Below are 20,065 nucleotides of genomic sequence, written 5' to 3' on the forward strand. Positions count from 1 at the left end.
AAGCAAAAGAGGGGAAACGGAGAAGAAAGTAGGGGAAATGTCGTAGGGAGTGAAGCCACGGGAGAGAGACATACTGGATGATTTTCTGGATCCTTTTTGATGGCCTTCCTACATAAATCTAGATTGGAAGCCTCTTCTAACAGTATATTTATATTATCGGTTATTTCATTTACATTCTGACTAGGGTTTTGTTTTTGATCAATCTCAGTACAAATGTTTTCTAAAATGTTCATCAATTTACCCTTATTTAAAGTTCGCAAAATGGTTAAGGCTCTTTGCTTTGTATTGCTTCGTTTTTTAATGCTATTTATTTGGGGCGTGGACCTAAAATCCTGGTGAGGAAAAACGGAACTACCCTCCCTGGAACAACACGTCCGACCCTTTATACAGTTGACAAAGTTAAGATCCTCGCCATTCTGTTTGGCGACAGGCTACCTGTGTGCTGAAGCCCAGCTCCACATGTACCCTGCCTCACTCTCTTCTTTCTCGATCTCTACCTATTAACATTTGCCATTTACACCATATCCCTCCCTCTTATGACATTTCCTTCCCCCCCTCCCCTTCCAAAAAACAACAATAAAAAATATATAGTAGAGTCTTGCTCATCCGACCTTCGCTTATCCGATATTTCATGTTGTCCTACACTGGTAGGCTTAATTTGAACTTTTGGTGGAGACTAAATTCAGGGACACCCAGTGTGGAAGGTGTGACTGTGGGACAAGCACTGGCCTGACCGCTGGTGGTAGGACCGTTTTTTTTTTCTTTCTCAAGGACAGGTGCGGTGAGTCTTCAGTCATTGTTCATTGTAGTATTGGTTGGATGCAGATGTTATAGTTTTCATATCCTCTGTGAGTACGGTGAGTAAATGGAAGAAAGTGATCGTTTCTATGGAAGACAATTTTAGTGCTTTCAAGAGACTGGGCAAAGGTGAAACTCTTCAAAAAGTGGCTTCAAATTATGGTGCTGGACGTGTTACAGTGGGAGACTGGAAAAAAAAAAGAGGGAAGAAATTGAAAAATGGTGCTCTACCGGAGCAGAGAAAAAAAATGAAAAATGTGAGTACGAAAAAGTAAGTGAAACACTATTTCTTTGGTTCACTCAACACCGGGAAAAAGGCCTGCCAATATCTGCCCCATTCTGCAAGAAAAGGCTGTGTATTTCCAAAAGGAGTTTAATGAAGGGGTCCCTAATTTTACTGCCAGTGCTGGGTGGCATGATTGGTGGAAAGAACGGTACGGCATTAGGCAGCTTAATATCTGTGGAGAAAAACTGTCAGCTAAATCTGATGAGATTGTGAAATTTAAAAAGGAATTTCAGGAACTAATTCTTGCTGAAGGATTAACCGGTGATCAGATTTTTAATTGTAATGAGACTGGGCTAAATTTCAAGGTGCTGCCATCAAAAACTCTCGCAACCAAAGCTAAGACGTCTGCACCTGGCTACAAGTGTAGTAAGGAAAGAGTTACTGTTCTTGCCTGTAGTAATGTTACTGGGAACTTAAAAGCAAAATTGCTTATGATCAGTAAAGCAAAGAAGCATAGGGCATTTAAAAACATTGCTGTTAATGTTCTTCCAGTCCATTACACGAATTAGAAGGCTGCCTGGATGTCTACTGATATCTTTAAAGACTGAATTCTTACACAGTTTTTTCCAGATGTAGAAAAATATCTAGCTTCGAACAATCTCCCTAGTAAAGCTCTTCTACTAGACAACACTCCTTCACACCCAAATGAAGAGCAACTTAGAAGTGCTGACATCAAAGTCATCTTCCTCCCTCCTAACGTGACGTCTTTATGCCAGCCAGTGGACTAAGGTGTGCTGAAAACATTGAAGAGGAAATATTGGCGGAAACTCCTTTCATCCCTGATAGAGGAAATGGAAAATGGCAACGACATGGCAGAAAAGTTAAAACGAATCAACATGAAAGACGTGGCATACTGGATAGCGCAGTATTGGGAAGAAGATGAAACGACGACATTAGCAAAGTCTTAGAACAAATTGTTGAGTGAGGTTGAACATCAAGAGGAGGTGGTACAAGAAGATATGGAAAATATTGTGCCCTTACTGAATTGCATTCCTGGGTGTGAGGATGCAACGACTGAATATGTGAGTAATTGATGTGCATAAGATCAGCTGTTTGAACTAACTGACTCTGATATTATTGATTTTGTGAAAGCTAATGAAAATGAGGATGATGGAGAAAAACGAGGCATTTCAGAGCAAAAGGAGAAAACGATGATTCAGAGTGAAGGATTAAGTGCATTGGAAATGGCCTTAACCTGCATTGAGCAACAGACGGAAGCAAGCGCAACAGATGTGTTGATTTATCGTCAATGGTGGGATCTCACAGCAAGAAAACGTGGATTAGCAGGCAAGTAGACATTGTTGACAAGTTTCTTTTCATAAGACATTTGGAATGTTTTTGTTCAATACTGCATGTATTGTGCAATTGAACTGATAATTCAATAAATAGAGTACCATAAAACATGTCATTGTTTTAGTACTAGATTATAGTCTTCCTGGTTGTTTCAGTTCATTTTCAAAGTTATTCTGTATTATCCGACATTTTCGGTGATCTGACGTACTCCAGGTCCCGTTTAGGTGGGATAATCGAGACTCTACTGTACTAAATCTATTTTGTAGTCACTCACATGGGCGGAACTTACTCTAAACTCCTTACGTAATTTTGTGACCCCTCACACCGGCGGAAACCAGACCACACGTGAGGTGCCACCCCTAAAACTACTATGTCTACTATGTGGTCACTTAATGGGTGGAAAACCAAGCCTCATGTAAACGCCACCCCTATAACTAACTCCTAACGTTATTTAGTGACCCCTTACATCAGCGGAGACCAGACCACATGTGAGGTGCCACCCCTAAAACTACTGGCCGTCCGTGCCGTCCCCTCTTGGTGAGGCAAAACACGTCCGGCCCCTCACTATAGTAACACTACCCATTCATCTCTCTCTTATACATCTACATTAGCTCTTATACACACTTATTTACTCAAGACCTGCCGTCCTCAGCAGAGCACTGCTTTCCAGATCCACTGACTTAATATTTCGTCATCCGCAGTGCATGTGCGCTCATTCTTGCTACCTTTCATCTTGATCACCTACTGACTTAGCAGTTCCTACTATTATGTGTGCACTGACCTACTTCCAGATAAATTCCAGTTCACTTGTGCGACAACAGTTGCACCATGTCTTTCATTATCTAACGTACTTACCTCTACTATTTCAGTTATACGTCCATATCTTGCCATATCAATATTAACATGTCCTATCTTTATCACTTAAACCTTCCAACATTACAATATCTTACCACTTCCCCCATCTTAATATATTTATATTTCACAAACCTTCCACATTTACGATATATGTCCAGGTTTAACAATCAGATATAATCGAACCTTCTAACTGTTTGCCCTTATCTTATCAATCCTTTACTCACACTTCACGCACATTTATAATCATACTCATCTTACTTAACCACCTTTAACAAACCTATTTCCTACAAATCCTTACATGTAACTTTTACTCATCACTCTTACGCACTCCTCTATTCATTCTCACTTTACACTCTTAGCTCTTAACACTTTCTTTCACATCCACTTTCAAGTCTTATACGTTCATAACTCGCCAATAAACCTCACTGCCGTCGCTTAACTTATTTCAAACCCAAACAACATTATGATTTTTTCTTTTTTAACTTTATTTCACAAACTCTCCTTACTGCACATAAGTACCTATTTAATTCCTTGCCGTTCTCTTTTTATGGATAATCCACCTACGATTTTTTGCTCATCCCCGTTTTCTAATAATTCCCGTTTATTGGCACTCAAAAGTTTATTTATTACCTATTCCGTATCTTTACAATTACCTATTAAGTGTAGATCATTTCCTGATGCCCCACATAATACGCATAGTGTCTTATCTTTACCCTTTGTCCATCCCTTATTCTTGTATAACCCCATCAGCCACCATAGTAATCCTCCCCTGTTCAACCTATCTACATTCCTAATACGTAACACTGACACTTCCATTATTTTGTTAAAAACCTAAGCGATCCTCTGTTCCTACACTCTTCTACCAATTTCTGTCTTTGAATATCTCTGACCCTTCTTAAAAGCACCCTCTGTCCCCTAACCTCCTTCTTCTTTCAAACCTCTTCCCACATGTACAGCATTCCCACCCTCTCCAAGTATAGTTTAATTTTTTCTAGCCAGCACCCCTTATACATGCTTTTCTTTTGTTGTTCGTATGCAGCCTAAAGCACCCTCCCTCCTTCCCCTCTTTTCAAACCCATCCAGTATCTGACTACTCTTTTCACACATTCAACCTCTATTTCTTCTCCCCACATTAATTCCACCCCAGCATTTGCTGTGCACTGGGGGAGCCCTATCACTGCCTTACCAAATTTACTCACAATTTATATTGAGATTAATCAAAAACAAAACCTTAGTCAGAATGTAAATGAAATAACCGATAATATAATATACTGTTAGAAGAGACTTCGTCCGACTCGTTGGCTGAACGGTCAGCGTACTGGCCTTCGGTTCAGAGGGTCCCGGGTTCGATTCCCAACCGGGTCGGGGATTTTAACCTTAATTGGTTAATTCCAATGGCACGGGGGCTGGGTGTATGTGTTGTCTTCATCATTTCATTCTCATCATGACATGCAGGTCGCCTACGGGCGTCAAGTAGAAAGACCTGCACCTGACGAGCTGAACCCATCCTGGGATATCCCGGCACTAAAAGCCATACGACATTTCAGAAGAGGCTTCCAATCTAGATTTATAAGTCATTTCTTTTTTTCTCCCTTTATGTTTCTGCATTACTAACACTTTAGATTTCTTCCCATTAATTTTCATGGCACATTCCTTTGCATTTAAACTTTGCTGCATCCCACCAGCAGTTAAAGTCAGCAATACCACATCGTCCTCAAAAATCAGACCCGGTATCCCCATCCCATTTAGAACTGGTGCCGCCCAATTATTCCCACCGTGTCCATAGAAAATGTCATTAATGAATAAAATAAACAATATTGGGGATAATTTACAACCTTGTTTTAAACCCACCTTACACTCTAATGGCCTACTTAACCTGTTTTCCGCCAACTTAACACAGCACCTGACCTCCTTATATATCGCCTCCACTGCATGTATCATCTTCCCAGAAACACCCATCCTACCCAATTTTTCTACTAACGCACTTCTGTTTACCGTATCAAACACTTTTTCAAAATCAGTAGTCGCTACATAAACTTTACCTCTTCCCATACTCATGTATTTATGTAAAATCATCTTCACTATCATTATGTTGTCTACCGTTCTTTTTCCTTTTCTAAAGCCCCCTTGGAAATCTGACAGAACTGAATTCTCTTCAACCCAGCCCCTTAATCTGTTTGCTAAAACTTCTGTATAAATGTTACATAGAGAATCTAACAGCGTTATACCCCTATAATTGTTAGTGATGTTTTTATTACCTTTTTTTCTTGTATATTGGACATACAATTCCTGTTTCTTTCCCATTCCTTTGGATACTTCCCCCTCAAAAATCTTATTAAATAACTTCACTATGCCCTTTATCATCAGCCCAATTTTGCTTAATTCTTTCCAAAACTTATTATTAATTCCATTGCATCCTCCTGCAGACCTAGCCCTAATTTTACCTATCACTTCCATAACTTCTTTGTCCAGTTCATATATCGATACCTTCCTATCTCTCCAAATAACTCCCCCCCCCCCAATCTCTCTATACCATTCCTTCCCCCCACCCCCAAGTAGTTCACTAAAATAGTTCACCCGCTGCTCATCCTCGATACTTGGTTTCTCAAATCCCCTTCCACCCTTGTTAATTCTGTTTAGTCTCTCCCAATTTTTTTCCATTTTATTTGTCCTACACTCTTTATTTATCGTTTCCATTTCTTTCATCCATAACTTTTTCTCTCACTGATTTCCCTTTTGTAGTCTTTCCTTAATTTACAGAAAACTTCTCTTTCTGTACTCCCACCTTTTCTTCTATACTCTCCTAACACACCCATAATGCTATTTCACAATTCCTCATACTCCTTGCTGTACTAGCCTTCCCCCTATCTTCTCTTACTTCTCCTGCCTCTGTCTAACTGAGCTACCCTTTTGATTGGGTATAAAATCAGTTCCAAGGCTCTATCTATGTTGTTTTCCTCCAATACAACCTCCCACCCATACCTTACTAATTGCAAATCCTCTTTTATTATCATATCCAATTCCTGTTTTGCTTTCTCTGACCAGTTATCTTTAATATACCCTCTCCCCAGTACATCACTGTTCTTTAACTCTCTCGTCTTGTCCCTCCCTACCCTCCTTTTTATCAACACCCACACTAGAAAATGATGTGATTCAACCCAATTTCCTACTTCCATCCTTCTGATTTCTTCTAAATTATCTTCTGAGCTTATTACTATGTCAATCACGCTTCCTCCCTGTTCTGTAACGTAAGTCAGCTTTCCCTTCCTGTCGCCCTCTTACCAACCATTTAAAATATATAAATTTCCCACTGTACACATTTCTAAAAGTTTATCATCATAACTGTTTATGACTGTGTCTTCACTTCTTCTGTTTTCCCTCATTTCCTTTCCCTCTTCTTTACACTGGGCTCTGCTCCCCTATTCTCGTATTCCAGTCCCCAAATAACAACATACCATCTTCTTCTTCTTCTTCAAACTTCCCTCTTATCATACTAATTTCCAGCAATAACTCCTCTAAAAAAAAAATTATTTCTGCATAACAAACTTCTAGGGTGGCAATGTACAAATGCTAAACTTACCTTCTTAACCCTCCCTTCTTCTCTCCCCATATTAAATCTAATCCATATCACTTCTTTCATCTCTGTCTTAATATCCTCTACTAGTCCACTAATTTCTTCCTTTATTAGAACCACTATTCCTCCTGGCGTTCTCCCCTTATTCCGCTCCTTTCTTTTGTATTTATACTCAACCACAAACCCTTCCCATGTTATCTCCTTCCCTCTTTCAAGTCACGTCTCCACAAGAGTGCCACAGTATTGTAACTTTCCACTACTTCTTTAACCTTTTATTTACCTATTTTGCTTAACAGCCCCTCAGTATTCACAAACCCTATTTTCCAATTTTCCCCTTCAAGGTTTCCTCCACTATTCTTGCTTCTTGTTACCATAGCCCTCTCGCTTTATGCCTTCGTTTCTCCCTTCCTTAACATTTTTGTCGCTCTCTTTCCTCTTTATCCTCTAAACCTTTGTACCTTCTACCCCACAAGTCTTTTAGACTCATCCTTCTTCCTTTGTTCATAGCAGTGCGGCCAGTATCCAGTATTCGGGAGATAGTAGGTTCGAACCCCACTGTCAGCAGCCCTGAAAATGGTTTTCCGTGGTTTCCCATTTTCACACCAGGCAAATGCTGGGGCTGTACCTTAATTAAGGCCACGGCCGCTTCCTTCCCACTCCTAGCCCTTCCCTGTCCCATCGTCGCCATAAGACCTATCTGTGTCGGTGCGACGTAAAGCAACTAGCTTTGTTCATAGCACCTTTTCCTTTCTATTCGTCACGCATATAATCGCCTTTATTGTTCACTTGTCCACTGCACTCTGCTCTTAATGATTCTTGAGTTTCCTCCTCGCTCACCACTTCCCGACTCCCTTTTTTCACATCCCCACTGCGCTGCCCACTTCCACTTGGGTAGCTCTCTTCACTTACCTCCACACGTTCCATAACTCGCTCTGTGTCCTTCCTTCCATCTTGCCTTTCTATCACTTCCTCCTCCATTCTGTCATAATTGTTAATCGCTTTCAGTTTGGACACCGGCCACTCTCGAAACCATTTTCCATTTGACACCACCAGTTGCTGCCCTCTTATGTGTGCCTTCAGCCCTTGGTGTCTTGCCCTCCATACATGCCGCTTCAAAGTTTTCATACTTTCACTTCCTTCATTACCCATATCTCTCTTAACCCAGATTTTGTGTCCTTGTAAATTACTGGCATTCCTTAACACTATTTCTGTTATTATAGGTTTTTCTTTTTATGCTCCCTTTTTAGCTGCATTTGAGCTTTATTTTTTGTTTTGTTTATTAACCTATCAACGTAGTTTTTTGTATAACCATTACTTATCACTATTTTGTAAATAAGGCTAATTTAAAAAATAATAATAAGGTTATTTGCTTTATGCCCCACAAACTACTTTTATGGTTTTTGGAGATGCCAAGATGCCAGAATTTAGTCCTGCAGGAGTTCTTTTACGTTCCAGTAAATCTACCGACACGAGGCCGATGTATTTGAGCACCTTCAAATACCACTGGACTGAGCCAGGATCAAACCTGCCAAGTTGGGGTCAGAAGTCCAGCACCTCAACCGTCTGAGCCACTCAGCCCGGCAAGACTAATTTCTTTCTGAAAATCGTTCTTAGACAAGGGGATATTATAGGCTGTATTCAACATGCTTTGAAAAGAACTTCTTTTATGTGCTTCAGGGTGATACGAACCTTTCCGTATGGTATTTATGGTTTGAGTTGGCTTTTTGAAAATCAAGAAAAGGATAGGTTTTCTTCTTTTCTTTTGATAGTTAGATCCAGAAAATTTAGTTTATTATTATTATTATTATTATTATTATTATTATTATTATTATTATTATTATTATTATTTTCAGTTTCCAATGTAAATTTTATAAAACAGTCTAAACTATTGATTTGGTCTGTTACATTGGCACTACTGATGATTTTTTCATCTATAATTATAAAAATTTCATCAACAAACCGTAGCCAGATGACAATACCTTTTCCATTGTTTAGAATCCATGTAAATTTCAGCTAAGATGTCTGATGCCGGGGCTCCCATCGAGAGACCTTTTTTGCTGGTACACTGTGCCATTCAAAGAAAAATAATTGTTGTTGAGGGTGAATTCCAAAAGTAGCATGAATTTGTCAATTCCATGGTTACTAGTTTTTTGTGTGTCCTTAAGTTGTTCTTGATTATGTCAAGGGTCTCTCTTGTTGGGATTTTGGAATACATATTGCTAATGTTAAATTAATTCAAGGTGAGAGATGGTTTCAATTTTGTGTTCATAGTAGTTTTTCAAAATTCAATTGAATTTCTAATTGTATTTCTACTGAAAGATGCAGCGCTTTTTTAAGAAACTGTGTTAAATTTATAGTTTTTATATGTAGGACTATTCTTGAAATTAAGAATTAGTTTTATGGGTGTGCCAGGTTTGTGTATTTTGGGAAAAGCTCTTGCTAAAGGTAGTCTTGGGTTCATACTAATTAAACCAGAAATTTCATTATCATTAAGGAGGAAATTAATGTTCTTAAGTAACTGTTTCAGTTTTCTTTGTTTAGAGTTGGTAGGGTCTTTTTTTAATTTTAGTAAAGGTATTACTTGAAAAAATGCTTTGATTTTTCTAGTTATTCTCTTTTTTACATGATGACTGCACATTACCTTTATCGGCCTTTGTAATTTTAAGATCATTGTCATTTATTTTTTGTTTTAAACTTTTGAGTTCTTTAGAAGGAAAATGGGGCATATTAACTGTCTGATCTTTAAATAGTTCTGGAAGTTTCTTTTTAACTTCATATTTAATCTCAGTTTATTTTCTAGGAATTGAGCTATTACTTTTTCCACTTCAGGAATGGTGGTTATATATTGCTTCTGATGATATGAACTAGACCAATTATGTTTGGGTCCTTTACTAATAAGCTGCGTTTCCTTGCCCTCAAAAACAACAGCAGTTAAATTTTTAATTGGAGGTTAGGCTCAATATTAGAAGGGAATTCTTTTGACTGATTATTACTTCTTTTGTTTAAAGTAAGATTGTGAAGTTTTTGTTCAAAATTTCTTGTTTTCTATCTAAGATTTCTTGATTTTTGGTGTTGACATGTCTCAAAAAAGAATCCCATTCAAGAGGGGCCATAAGGGAGTATGCTTCTAGTTGAGCACTGTATAATTTAAAGTTTAGTAAAGACTTTCTTTAATATAAGAACTTAATTTCATTTTTGGTCCAAGAAATGTTAGTTTCTTCCTTTATGCCATTTTGTTGCACAAGGTTTCTTCTGTACTGAACTTAAAAATTTGGGAGTAAGCTTTTGATTTAAACACTATTTTAGAAAATTAATGTCCTTGCCAATTTTTGACACTTTAATTTTTAAGTTTAAAAAGGTGATTGTGTTTTTTGGTTTTTTTTGCCTGGTTGGCTAAGTTACAACTTATAAATCTCATTTTTGTCCCATATTGGCATCAACTCAACTAAGGTTAGGTTGAAGGAAGAATTCCACCTTCCAGTACTTATTTGTTTTTACTGCTAGTCTGTGTAATTATAAAACATATTCCAGCTTAAAATCTAGTTACATTATTTTAAAAAGAACATGTTTTGTTCCTAATGCGAACATCTTTAGCTAAAAAAAGGTACAAAAAGCTTACGATGTTCGGCATTAGGAACGAAATATGTACTTTTTTAAATAATGTAACTAGATTTTAAGCTGGAATATGTTTTATAATTCCATAGACTGAGAATCTACAACCTGTTTTCCATTCCAGTCTTTGACAAGGTCAGGGATGTAATGAATGATCTATAGATATAGGCTCTTAGTACAATGGGGTTGCCACTCCCAAAGTGATTTAGTAATAACATAGATGCTATGAAATGATAATGGAGAGTGTTGCTGGAATGAAAGATGACAGGGAAAACTGGAGTACCCAGAGGAAAACCTGTCCCACCTCTGCTTTGTCCAGCACAAATCTCACATGGAGTGACCAGGGTTTGAACCACGGTATCCAGCGGTGAGAGGCCAACGCGCTGCCATCTGAGCCACAGAGTTGATGTCAATATGGGACAAAATGAGATTTACAAGATGTTGTTAGTTACTTGTCAATGAAAGCCAAAGCAAACATTTTTAGTCAATAAATTTGCTATACTCTTAATTCATTTGATTAAAACCTTGCTTAATACTCTTATCCAGCATGCAAGGAGAGAACAGAATCTCAATCATGGACAAAGAAAATAAGAATGGTGATTAATTCTAATGGCATAGACTTTAGAACCATATATGGGATTCGACTTTTTCCAAAATTGATACTGAACGACCATCTTCAAATTTTTCAGTGTTCATCTAGCCTCATGAAGCATCACATACATGGTAAAAAATTAGGAAAATTCCCTTATTGTGCCAATACCATTTGTAAATGAATGATGAAAGCAACCCTCGATCCTAACTATTATTGACAGACTCTTCCTAGTATTTACCTTACCATTTAAAGCCCCAGGGGCTCTGAACTTTGGAGCGTGGGTTGGCGACCACGGGGCCCTCAGCTGAGTCCTGGCATTGCTTCCACTTACTTGTGCCAGGCTCCTCACTTTCATCTATCCTATCCGACCTCCCTTGGTCAACTCTTGTTCTTTTCCGACCCCGACGCTATTAGGTTTGCGAGGGCTAGGGAGTCTTTCATTTTCACGCCCTTCGTAATCACCACCACCACCTTACCATTTAAAGGAAACAAAAATTGTTGGGCATTGTATATTCTCTAAACTTTCAGACCAAACTATTTATGAGATTTTACAATAAATGTAGTTATATGTAATACCATTATATTTAACCACTCAGTATTCTATATTTCAAACACCTAAAACCAAATTTGATAATTTTGCAGATCGAAGTTGCTGTGTTCTGTGGAACGAGGCATTAATCCAAACGCAGTGTGGAATAGAGTTGTTTATGATCTGGATACTGCCATCACAGAATACGTACCTCCAAGAACTGGTGACACTAATGAAAAGTGAGGACAGAAGTCTTGATGTAATTATGCATATTCTACATTAGATGTAGAACTTGGGTATCTTACTTTATATAAGGCAAATTATTTTTGAGTTTGTTTATTATTGTAATGGAAGTACATCTCCTTGATTGTGCAGGCTTCTGTATAATGTTGATGAGAGGCATGTTGGCCAAGCTGAACCTTCAACTTTTCATCTCATGTTTGAGTCAAGATTTGAAAGTGGAAACTTGAGGAAGGCCATTCAGGTATGTTAACTATTGTAGAAACAGCCTAATGGAGTATGATTCATTTATGGGATTAAAGGTGTTAACTTAATTGTCTGCATGGAATACAAATTTTCAGAATCTCCATACTGGGAAGAACAAATAGTGATTCTGAAATAGTTCGAAGCTCAATGACTTGTAGGGTAACCTTTGTTTCTGTTCTTTTGCATGTGCTCCTGTTTGTCATATGTTTCAACAGAATTTTGAATCAGTGATCTTGTTTAGGAGTAATACTAGTACAGATTTCCCCACTTCTTTTGATTAAATATCTTTGTCTTCATGAAGATTAGGAATGTAGAATGTTGTGTAGTGAGATGTTAAAGATTAGAGAAGTTTTCCACGTTTGTAGCCCTTAGTTTAGTGGAATGTGATCTCATACGTGCGTCGATGTTGGCAGAGTATTTCTGTTCGCAGAGTATAAATGCTCAAGTTCTTAAACAATACACAACAAATAGACACACAGTTTGGCTGGGAGCTGTGCTCTAACTGACTGTGGATTAGGCATGGCAAAAGGCACAACTCCTTACAAGAGATTAACTAACATTTAATCCAGCACTGTGTAAGCACTATAGAAACCATCCTGGTTATGGGAGAATGAGAAAATTTCAAACACATGCAAAAAAGAAATGAAAGAGAGAAACTAAGAAAACAAGGAAGACAGTGAGGTATGTTTCATATTATTAACAAGGGCTAATTCAGGGTTTGGAGCAAGTGTATTAATTCTTAGTAAAGAGCAAGAATTACAAGAATGTGTATCTATAAAACTTATAAACATTGAAACATATAAAGCCCTTTATCTGCAATTTAAAAAGAGAAGAAAACCTGTAAGAAAATGCATTAAGCATATTGACAGAGCTCCAACTGAGAAGACTATGAGCAATAAGATGTGCTAACAAGTTAAAAAAAAAAGGAAAGAAACCCTGTACTATCTTAACTACATTACAATATTCAGAATCTAGATGGAAGATGCTCTTTAAATTGTGGCATACAATCCATGTGAAAAGAGAGGAAAACACATTTAAAAAATTAAATAGAAAGAAATGGGGACATGAATAATGGCTAAAATGAACATTTCACAGTCATAAAGAGCATACATTAAACTTAGAAGGCTTTCTTGTTGTTAACGTGTTCTGAGTGAAGCATACAAATTTTATTGGCATGATACAGAAATTCCTCTTTGCAATCAAGAAACAGTACAGTGGCAAGGAGAAACTGAGGATATAGCAAAGAAGGATTTCCTCAGGAAACTCATAGCCCTGATGATACAGGTTAAAGCAGGATGATACCAGTTAAAGCAGGAAACCACTAGGTGATGCTAACACGACTTCTGTGACACATCACACAACATTTTAAAGTTTTTATCATCATCATCATCTTCCTTCCAAGTATTGGGCCATGTGACCCGTTACGGTCTTGCATTTTACTTTTTGCAAGACTTGAAAGCAGTCAAATGTCCTTCCGACGGGTTGCTAGCCTGAAGGAAGTAAGACCATTGGTGGGGCTGCCACCTCTCAGCTAATGGACTAGCTGAAATCACAGCATTTCCTCCATAATGGATGTAACGGTTATACCGCCGTGACTCTGTCAACAGGGCTGGGAACAGGTTTTCATCTCGGGAAGGTGAGGTTGGCCTTTGGGCAGGAGAGGTTATGTCATAATTATCATCATCATCCTTCCAAGTACTGGGCCATGTGGCCCGTTACGGTCTTGCATTTTCTTTCCATCGCTTCATTGGACGTCCTATAGATCTCTGTCCTCTTGGCTGATAGCGTAGGATCTCCTTTGGTAGTCTTCCAGATTCCATCCTTTGAACATGACGTTTCCAGTTTTCTTGGTAATCATAGATGTAATTGATTACTGATTTCACATTCAGTCCCTTAAGCACATCTTCATTTCTTATACGATCCCATTTCGTATAGCCTGCTGTTCTGCGCATGAATGTCATTTCACGTGCTGTAATTCTGGAAATGTCTTGAGTTCTTATTGTCCATGCCTCACTGCCGTAGCAAAGGGTTGGTCTGGCTAAAGTGTTATAAAGACGTAAGCGAGTGTGTTTCTGGACAAGAGATGGCTTCATGATATGATTTATGATTCCTGTTGTTCTGGTAAATTTGGTTATTTTTGCAGAGATATCAATTTCTCCTTGGTAAGATAAATTGTATCCCAGATAATTGAATTCGTTGACTCTTTCCAAAATTTTATTATCTAAACAGATTTTACTCGGGATAGGGTCCTTCCCCTTAAAGGCCATTATTTTGCTCTTTTGTGGTGAAATGATCATGTCGAATTTTGAAGAGACTTTCTGTAGATTAAATACTGACCACTGAAGATCATCTTCTGATGATGCTACCATTGCAACATCATCAGCAAAGAGTATGGCATCTAGATGTGTGAGATATCTGCTGACTGGGATTGATCCATGCCTTTCATGCCTCCATTCCTGTATTATGTTGTTTTTAATATGTAATAAATAGGTCAAAAATCTACCAACGTGCTCTTTAATAAAGAAGTTATGTTTCAATTAATTCTGTGGCCATATTTTTCACAAATTTTATTAGGTTAAAGCAAAAATATATCTTATTCATAAAATTTTCCTGCTTTTTGGAATGTAATTTTCACTTATGTTTGCAAAATAGTCATGAAACATTCACTCGAATGGATATATATGCAATGCAATCTAATACCTAAACGAAGTGAAATAAAGGGGTCCCATGATTATTTTAAATAAAAATGACCGGGTGGCACACTAGACAGTAAAAAGTAAAAACACAAAACCGTAACTGACACGCTTGTCGGAAAATGTTCGCCATCCCTGGGTTAAAGTCTTATGCTTCATGGTTTGAGGAGATTATTTGCTACAAAGGCAATTGAATGTTCAAATCTGTGTTAAATTTGCCTAGAATGTAGATCACCATAAAGTAGCACTAGCATTAAATTAGCAGTGTAAGAGTTTTTCTTAGCCCCTTCTTGACAATTATGTGGCCGATATTGCCTCAAAAGCAAAGTTATTTCGTTACCTAGCAACAGGATCTCAAATGTCTGTACTCGGAGAACTCACTCGCAGGTTTCTCAGGGTGGGAGGGAAGTAAATGAGATAAAGCAATGAGAAGAACAACATGCTTACAAACAAAAATGGGAGTACACGTGCGATGACACAGGTTCAAAGTTTAAGGCGAGTTGGAAGTTGGCTGATCAGATAAATCATACTGTTATATACAAGACCATAAGGTTCTGTGAAAACCATTCAGTTGATAGGTCCAACATCAGTGATCCTTAATGATGCTTATAACCTTGAATTTTTTTTGCCTTTGAAATATAAATCAGATACTTGATTAACAAGAGTGGAACGTTGAGTGCTTTTTTTCTTAATTATTAGTAGATGTGAAATGACAGTTGGTAGAAGGAGTCTTAAGAAACCTTAAGGAGTTCAGAAACATACTGTGTGGAGTGTAAAGGAGATGCATCAAGGGAGTCTTGAGTTGTACAGGAGTAGGAGGAGAAGAATGGTTTAAAACAAAGAAATGCTCTCACCATTACTTTTCATTGCAGTAAATGAATAATCAAAAAACTAAAACTAATGCTGGTACAGGTGGATACACTACGGACTAGTGCAACCAGGATGATGAAACCTAATTCCTGGATGATCTAGGAAAAGCCATCCATGAAAATAGAACTATCATCACAGGAGACCTGACTGCACAGATCGGGGCAGACAGGACTGGGTATGAGAAGGTGATGGAACTGCACGGGTTTGGCAGAAGGAACACTATTCTGGCTTTGTATCTGCTAGGTAACCTAGCAAGTAATCTGTAACTACTGCTTTTAAGGGAAATTCCACAAATTAACATTCATTCTCATGTTGAATTGGAGGAGGAGCATAAAAGAATGGCATTCCAAGATTGGATAGAAAGGAAGTTGCCTAACACAGAAATACAAAGTGGAGAAGAAGAGTGGAACAATTTAAGATGGATGTTTGTGGAAGCAGCAATTGAGGTATGCGGGGAAACAAAAGCAAAGGTTAAGGGAAAGGAGACACGGTGGTGGACAGACAAAATTTAAAACATTTAAAAAAAAAGAAAGGAAAGGAACAAGGTGAAGAAAGAAATGGATAAGGAAAAGCAAATAACATATCGGAGGGATGAGAATAATACCAATATAAATGGTCCGTTATTGGGATGAGAATAAGATAGAAAGGTTACACGTGGAATACAAAAGATTTAAACTACAAGTAAAGAGGAGTTTTTTGTTTTGTGTTTTACAAGTTGCTTTTCGTCGCAATGACACAGATAGATCTTATGGTGACAATGGTACAAGAAGGGGCTAGGAGTGGGAAGGAAACAGCCATGGCCTTAATTAAGGTACAACTCCAGCATTTGCCTGGCGTGAAAATGGGAAACCATGGGAAATTATCCTCAGAGTTGCCGACACTGGGGTTCAAACCCACTATCTCCTGAATACTGGATACTGGCCGCACTTAAACGACTGCAGCTCTTTAGCTTGGTGTAAAAAGGAGTATCAAGGAAGAAAAGGAGAAATGTTGGGGTGAGTTTACTAACAAAATTGAGCAATATAGTCGAGGAAATCAGAAACTATTATACAGAGTAATAAAGTCGAAAAGAATAAATCAAGAAAAAATCAAGGCATTAGAGAGAGAAGATGGATCCATAGTACATGACGAAAAGAGTCTTCAGAAGGTGATGGCATTTGAAAAACTTTATAATGAGGATGACTGCTCGGAGGAAGGAGGAGATAAGAAAATGGAAATAATATATGTGGAAAAACAAGAGAACCTGATAACATGGTTGGAACTTGAAAGGGCAGTGAATGCAATGACCAAAGTGGAAAAGGCGAATTAGGTGCTGTTATTAAGGCAGCAGGAAGCATTGAACTACAGTGGCTATACCGAGGCTTCAAAGCCATATGAAAGGATACCTGAAGATTGGCAACAAGGAAGCATTGTACCATTGTTCAAAAAAAGGAAATAGGAAGAAATGTAAAAATTATAGAGGTATAACCCTATTATCACATGGGCTAAAAATAATGGAGGAAGTCATAGATAAAAGACTGAGGGATATAATAGAAATACAGTTAAAGGAAGAACAATATGGCTTTAGACCTAATAGATCAACAATAGACTTGATATTTACAGTGTGAACGATAATGGAAAAACACCTGGAAAGGAATAAGGAAATCTTTTTTGTATTTTTGGATTTGGAAAATGCTTATGATACAGTTGAGAGAAAACATGCATGGGAGTGCCTACAGAAAAGGAATGTACCAAAATCATTAATTAACAAGATAAAAATGTTGTATCATGAGAGTAAAAGCAGTGTACAAGTGGGAAGTGGTGACTGAAACATTTTATATGAAAAAAGGTCTCAAGCAAGGAAGAGCACTGTCACCATTATTGCTTATTATATTGATGGATGAAATCATAAAACATGTAAAACAGAGTATCAGTAGTGATGAAGTGAATGCATTGGTATTTGCAGATGATGTGGTGATTTGGGGAAAGGGAGCTGAAGGAGTTTGGAATGGTAATTAGTACAAAGAAAACTGTAGTCATGCACTGTGGAAAAGAGAAAAAGAGAAGTCAAGTGAACATAGACGGAGAACGGTTAGAGAATGTAGAACAGTTTACATATCTGGGTAGCATTATTAATGGAAGTAATGCAATCAACCCTGAAATTAATAACAGACCAAGTAAAGGTACAACATTTTATCATCAAGTCAGAGAGCTTGTATTGGATGACGAAGAACATTATATAAACAGTATTTCATTCCAATTGTAACATACGGGTTAGAAACGCTGGTAACTAGTAAAAGACAAAATAGTACGATCCAAGCAGTAGAAAAGAAATTTTTAAGAACATCGGTTAAAAAGACAAGAAGAGATAGAATTCAAAATATTAAAATTAGAGAAGAGCTAAATATAGAACCATTAGTACAGAACATACAGAAAGCAAGACTGAGATGGTTCGGACATGCAAAAAGAATGGGAAAGGAACGGGCAGCATGAAAGAAATTGGAGAGAGAAGTTAAGGAAAAGAGACCAGTTGGAAGACCGAGAAGAAGGTGGATGGATCAGATTTAGAAGGACATTAGAGAAGCTGGATTGGATGTGGCAGAAGTAATGGAGCAGGAAAAGTGGAAGGACAGAAAGGAGAGGAGGAGGCTTGTTAACCACACCCAGGCGACTGGAGTGGGACATCAATGATGATGATGATTGAATCATATTTCTTTAACCCTTCTTTATTAGATGATTCTTGCAATTTATTTTATTACTGGTGATTATACCAATTGACATTTTGATTTTAATTTTTTTCTAATTGCAGATTGCACCTCGTGAATATGATCTGATTTTGATGCCTGATGTCAACTCTACTAGACATCTCCAGTGGTTTTATTTTGAAGTGAGCAACATGGAAGCTGATGTTGCATATATTTTCAACATAATTAATTGTGAGAAACAGAATAGCCAATTTAATTATGGTATGTTTTCAAATCTATCTCAAAACCTTTTCTATCACTGATTCAATTGAAGTTCAAGTAATTTTTGGAACATCTACTTAAGTTATTTTAAATATTGATGAAGTACAGATACCTGCAATTTTTTGACATAGGATGTAATTCTCAAACTTATTCTTGAATCTTTACAGTATTATTTATCTCTTATATTTGACTGCGTTAAATACTCATGAAGAAAACTGCTCCATATTTTGTGGATCTCCTTTTCCTTACTTCTAAACCTCCTGTTTGAAAATGACCAACTGTGCTTGACACAATTAGCCATGTCTGGTTCCAGATTGCTTCTCTCTTAACTAACCTTTTTAAAAAAATATATATACTGAAACCGGAATGCCCTGTCAGCATTCGCCGTTCACATATTTCTTGAGGAGAATGCACTAACACCCTACTGTGTGGATTTAAAACGAGCGGGGAGTGCGCAGGCATCATGGTTGACATCATGCAAGTGATCGCTTACTGCAGAGTACCAGCCAAAGCCAAGTGACGTCACTCCGAAAGTTCCATTCGGTTCGATGTCATTATATCACGAATGGAATGTCAGATCGTGATTTGAAGAATGTCACCTTGTAGGCCTGGACAACAAATACTACTGCCCAAAATTTCATTAAAATCGGCGGAAGGATGGCCGAGTTATAAATTTTTAAATAAGTTCATATTTCCAGTCTGGCCGTCCGACCTTGAGCAATATAAGGAGGTCACCAGCCCCGGAGTAGACAGTGTGTGATTTCGTCGTGTACTAGCCGCCATGCTATGCAGGCCGACTTAGGTAGTAAAGTCCGTTACTCTGTCCAGCTAAGGACCGGTGATAGAAAATATGCGATACAAGTGTCAAACATATTCTCATCGGACTCTAACTTCGTGTGCAAGCGGAAAACTTATTCACTTATAATATCGATCTGTTGAGCTGATTAACATTATTTTCGTCTTGTGAATTTTGGATTGCAGAGACTATACAGTAATCGCTAGACTGTGTTAAGTTATTTTGTGAAACTGTGCCGTAGTGAAAGTACATTTCGTCTCAAAGGACAGTGTTAATTTGTGTCATAAAGGACAGTGCCAACCTTTCTTTTCAAAGACTGTGTCAATTCACTTTGTGAAAAACAGTGTCGACATTTCCTTTCATAAGACTGTGCCAACCTTTATTTTCAAAAGACTGTGTTAATTCACTTCATGGAACTGTGCTAACATTTTCTTTCATAAGACTGTGCCGACATTTCTTTTCAAAGACTGTGTTGATTCGCTTCATGAAATACTGTGCCTTTATTTCTTTTCAAGGGACTACGTTAATTCCCCTCGTGAAAGACTATGTCTACATTTGTTGACGAGAAGTTGTGTTAAACTACTTGTAAAACTCTGCTTCAGTAGAGAATTTATTTCTGAGAAACTATGTGATTTTTTAAAAAATAAGACTGTGTCTTAATGAAACTTGGTTCTTTTTCGCGAGACTGCGTGTTAGGAGTCATAAACTGTTTCTTTACTGTCTTCATAGAACCTTT

General features: G+C 37.7%; 1 protein-coding gene across 4 annotated transcripts in view; it reads left to right on the forward strand.

Annotated features, from left to right (window-relative positions):
• Positions 1-20,065, forward strand: part of LOC136873738 (cytosolic carboxypeptidase 1) — a 762,457-nt gene that overhangs the window by 401,169 nt on the left and 341,223 nt on the right. For all 4 annotated transcript variants that reach the window (XM_067146906.2, XM_067146907.2, XM_067146905.2 and 1 more), the window contains 3 exons: positions 11,653-11,778; positions 11,915-12,023; positions 18,377-18,533. In XM_067146906.2, coding sequence (XP_067003007.2) covers positions 11,653-11,778; positions 11,915-12,023; positions 18,377-18,533 — 392 coding nt within the window. The remainder of the gene's footprint in view (positions 1-11,652; positions 11,779-11,914; positions 12,024-18,376; positions 18,534-20,065) is intronic.

This window comes from Anabrus simplex, chromosome 5 (assembly GCF_040414725.1).
Source record: "Anabrus simplex isolate iqAnaSimp1 chromosome 5, ASM4041472v1, whole genome shotgun sequence".
In the NCBI taxonomy this organism is placed as follows: Eukaryota; Metazoa; Arthropoda; class Insecta; order Orthoptera; family Tettigoniidae; genus Anabrus; species Anabrus simplex.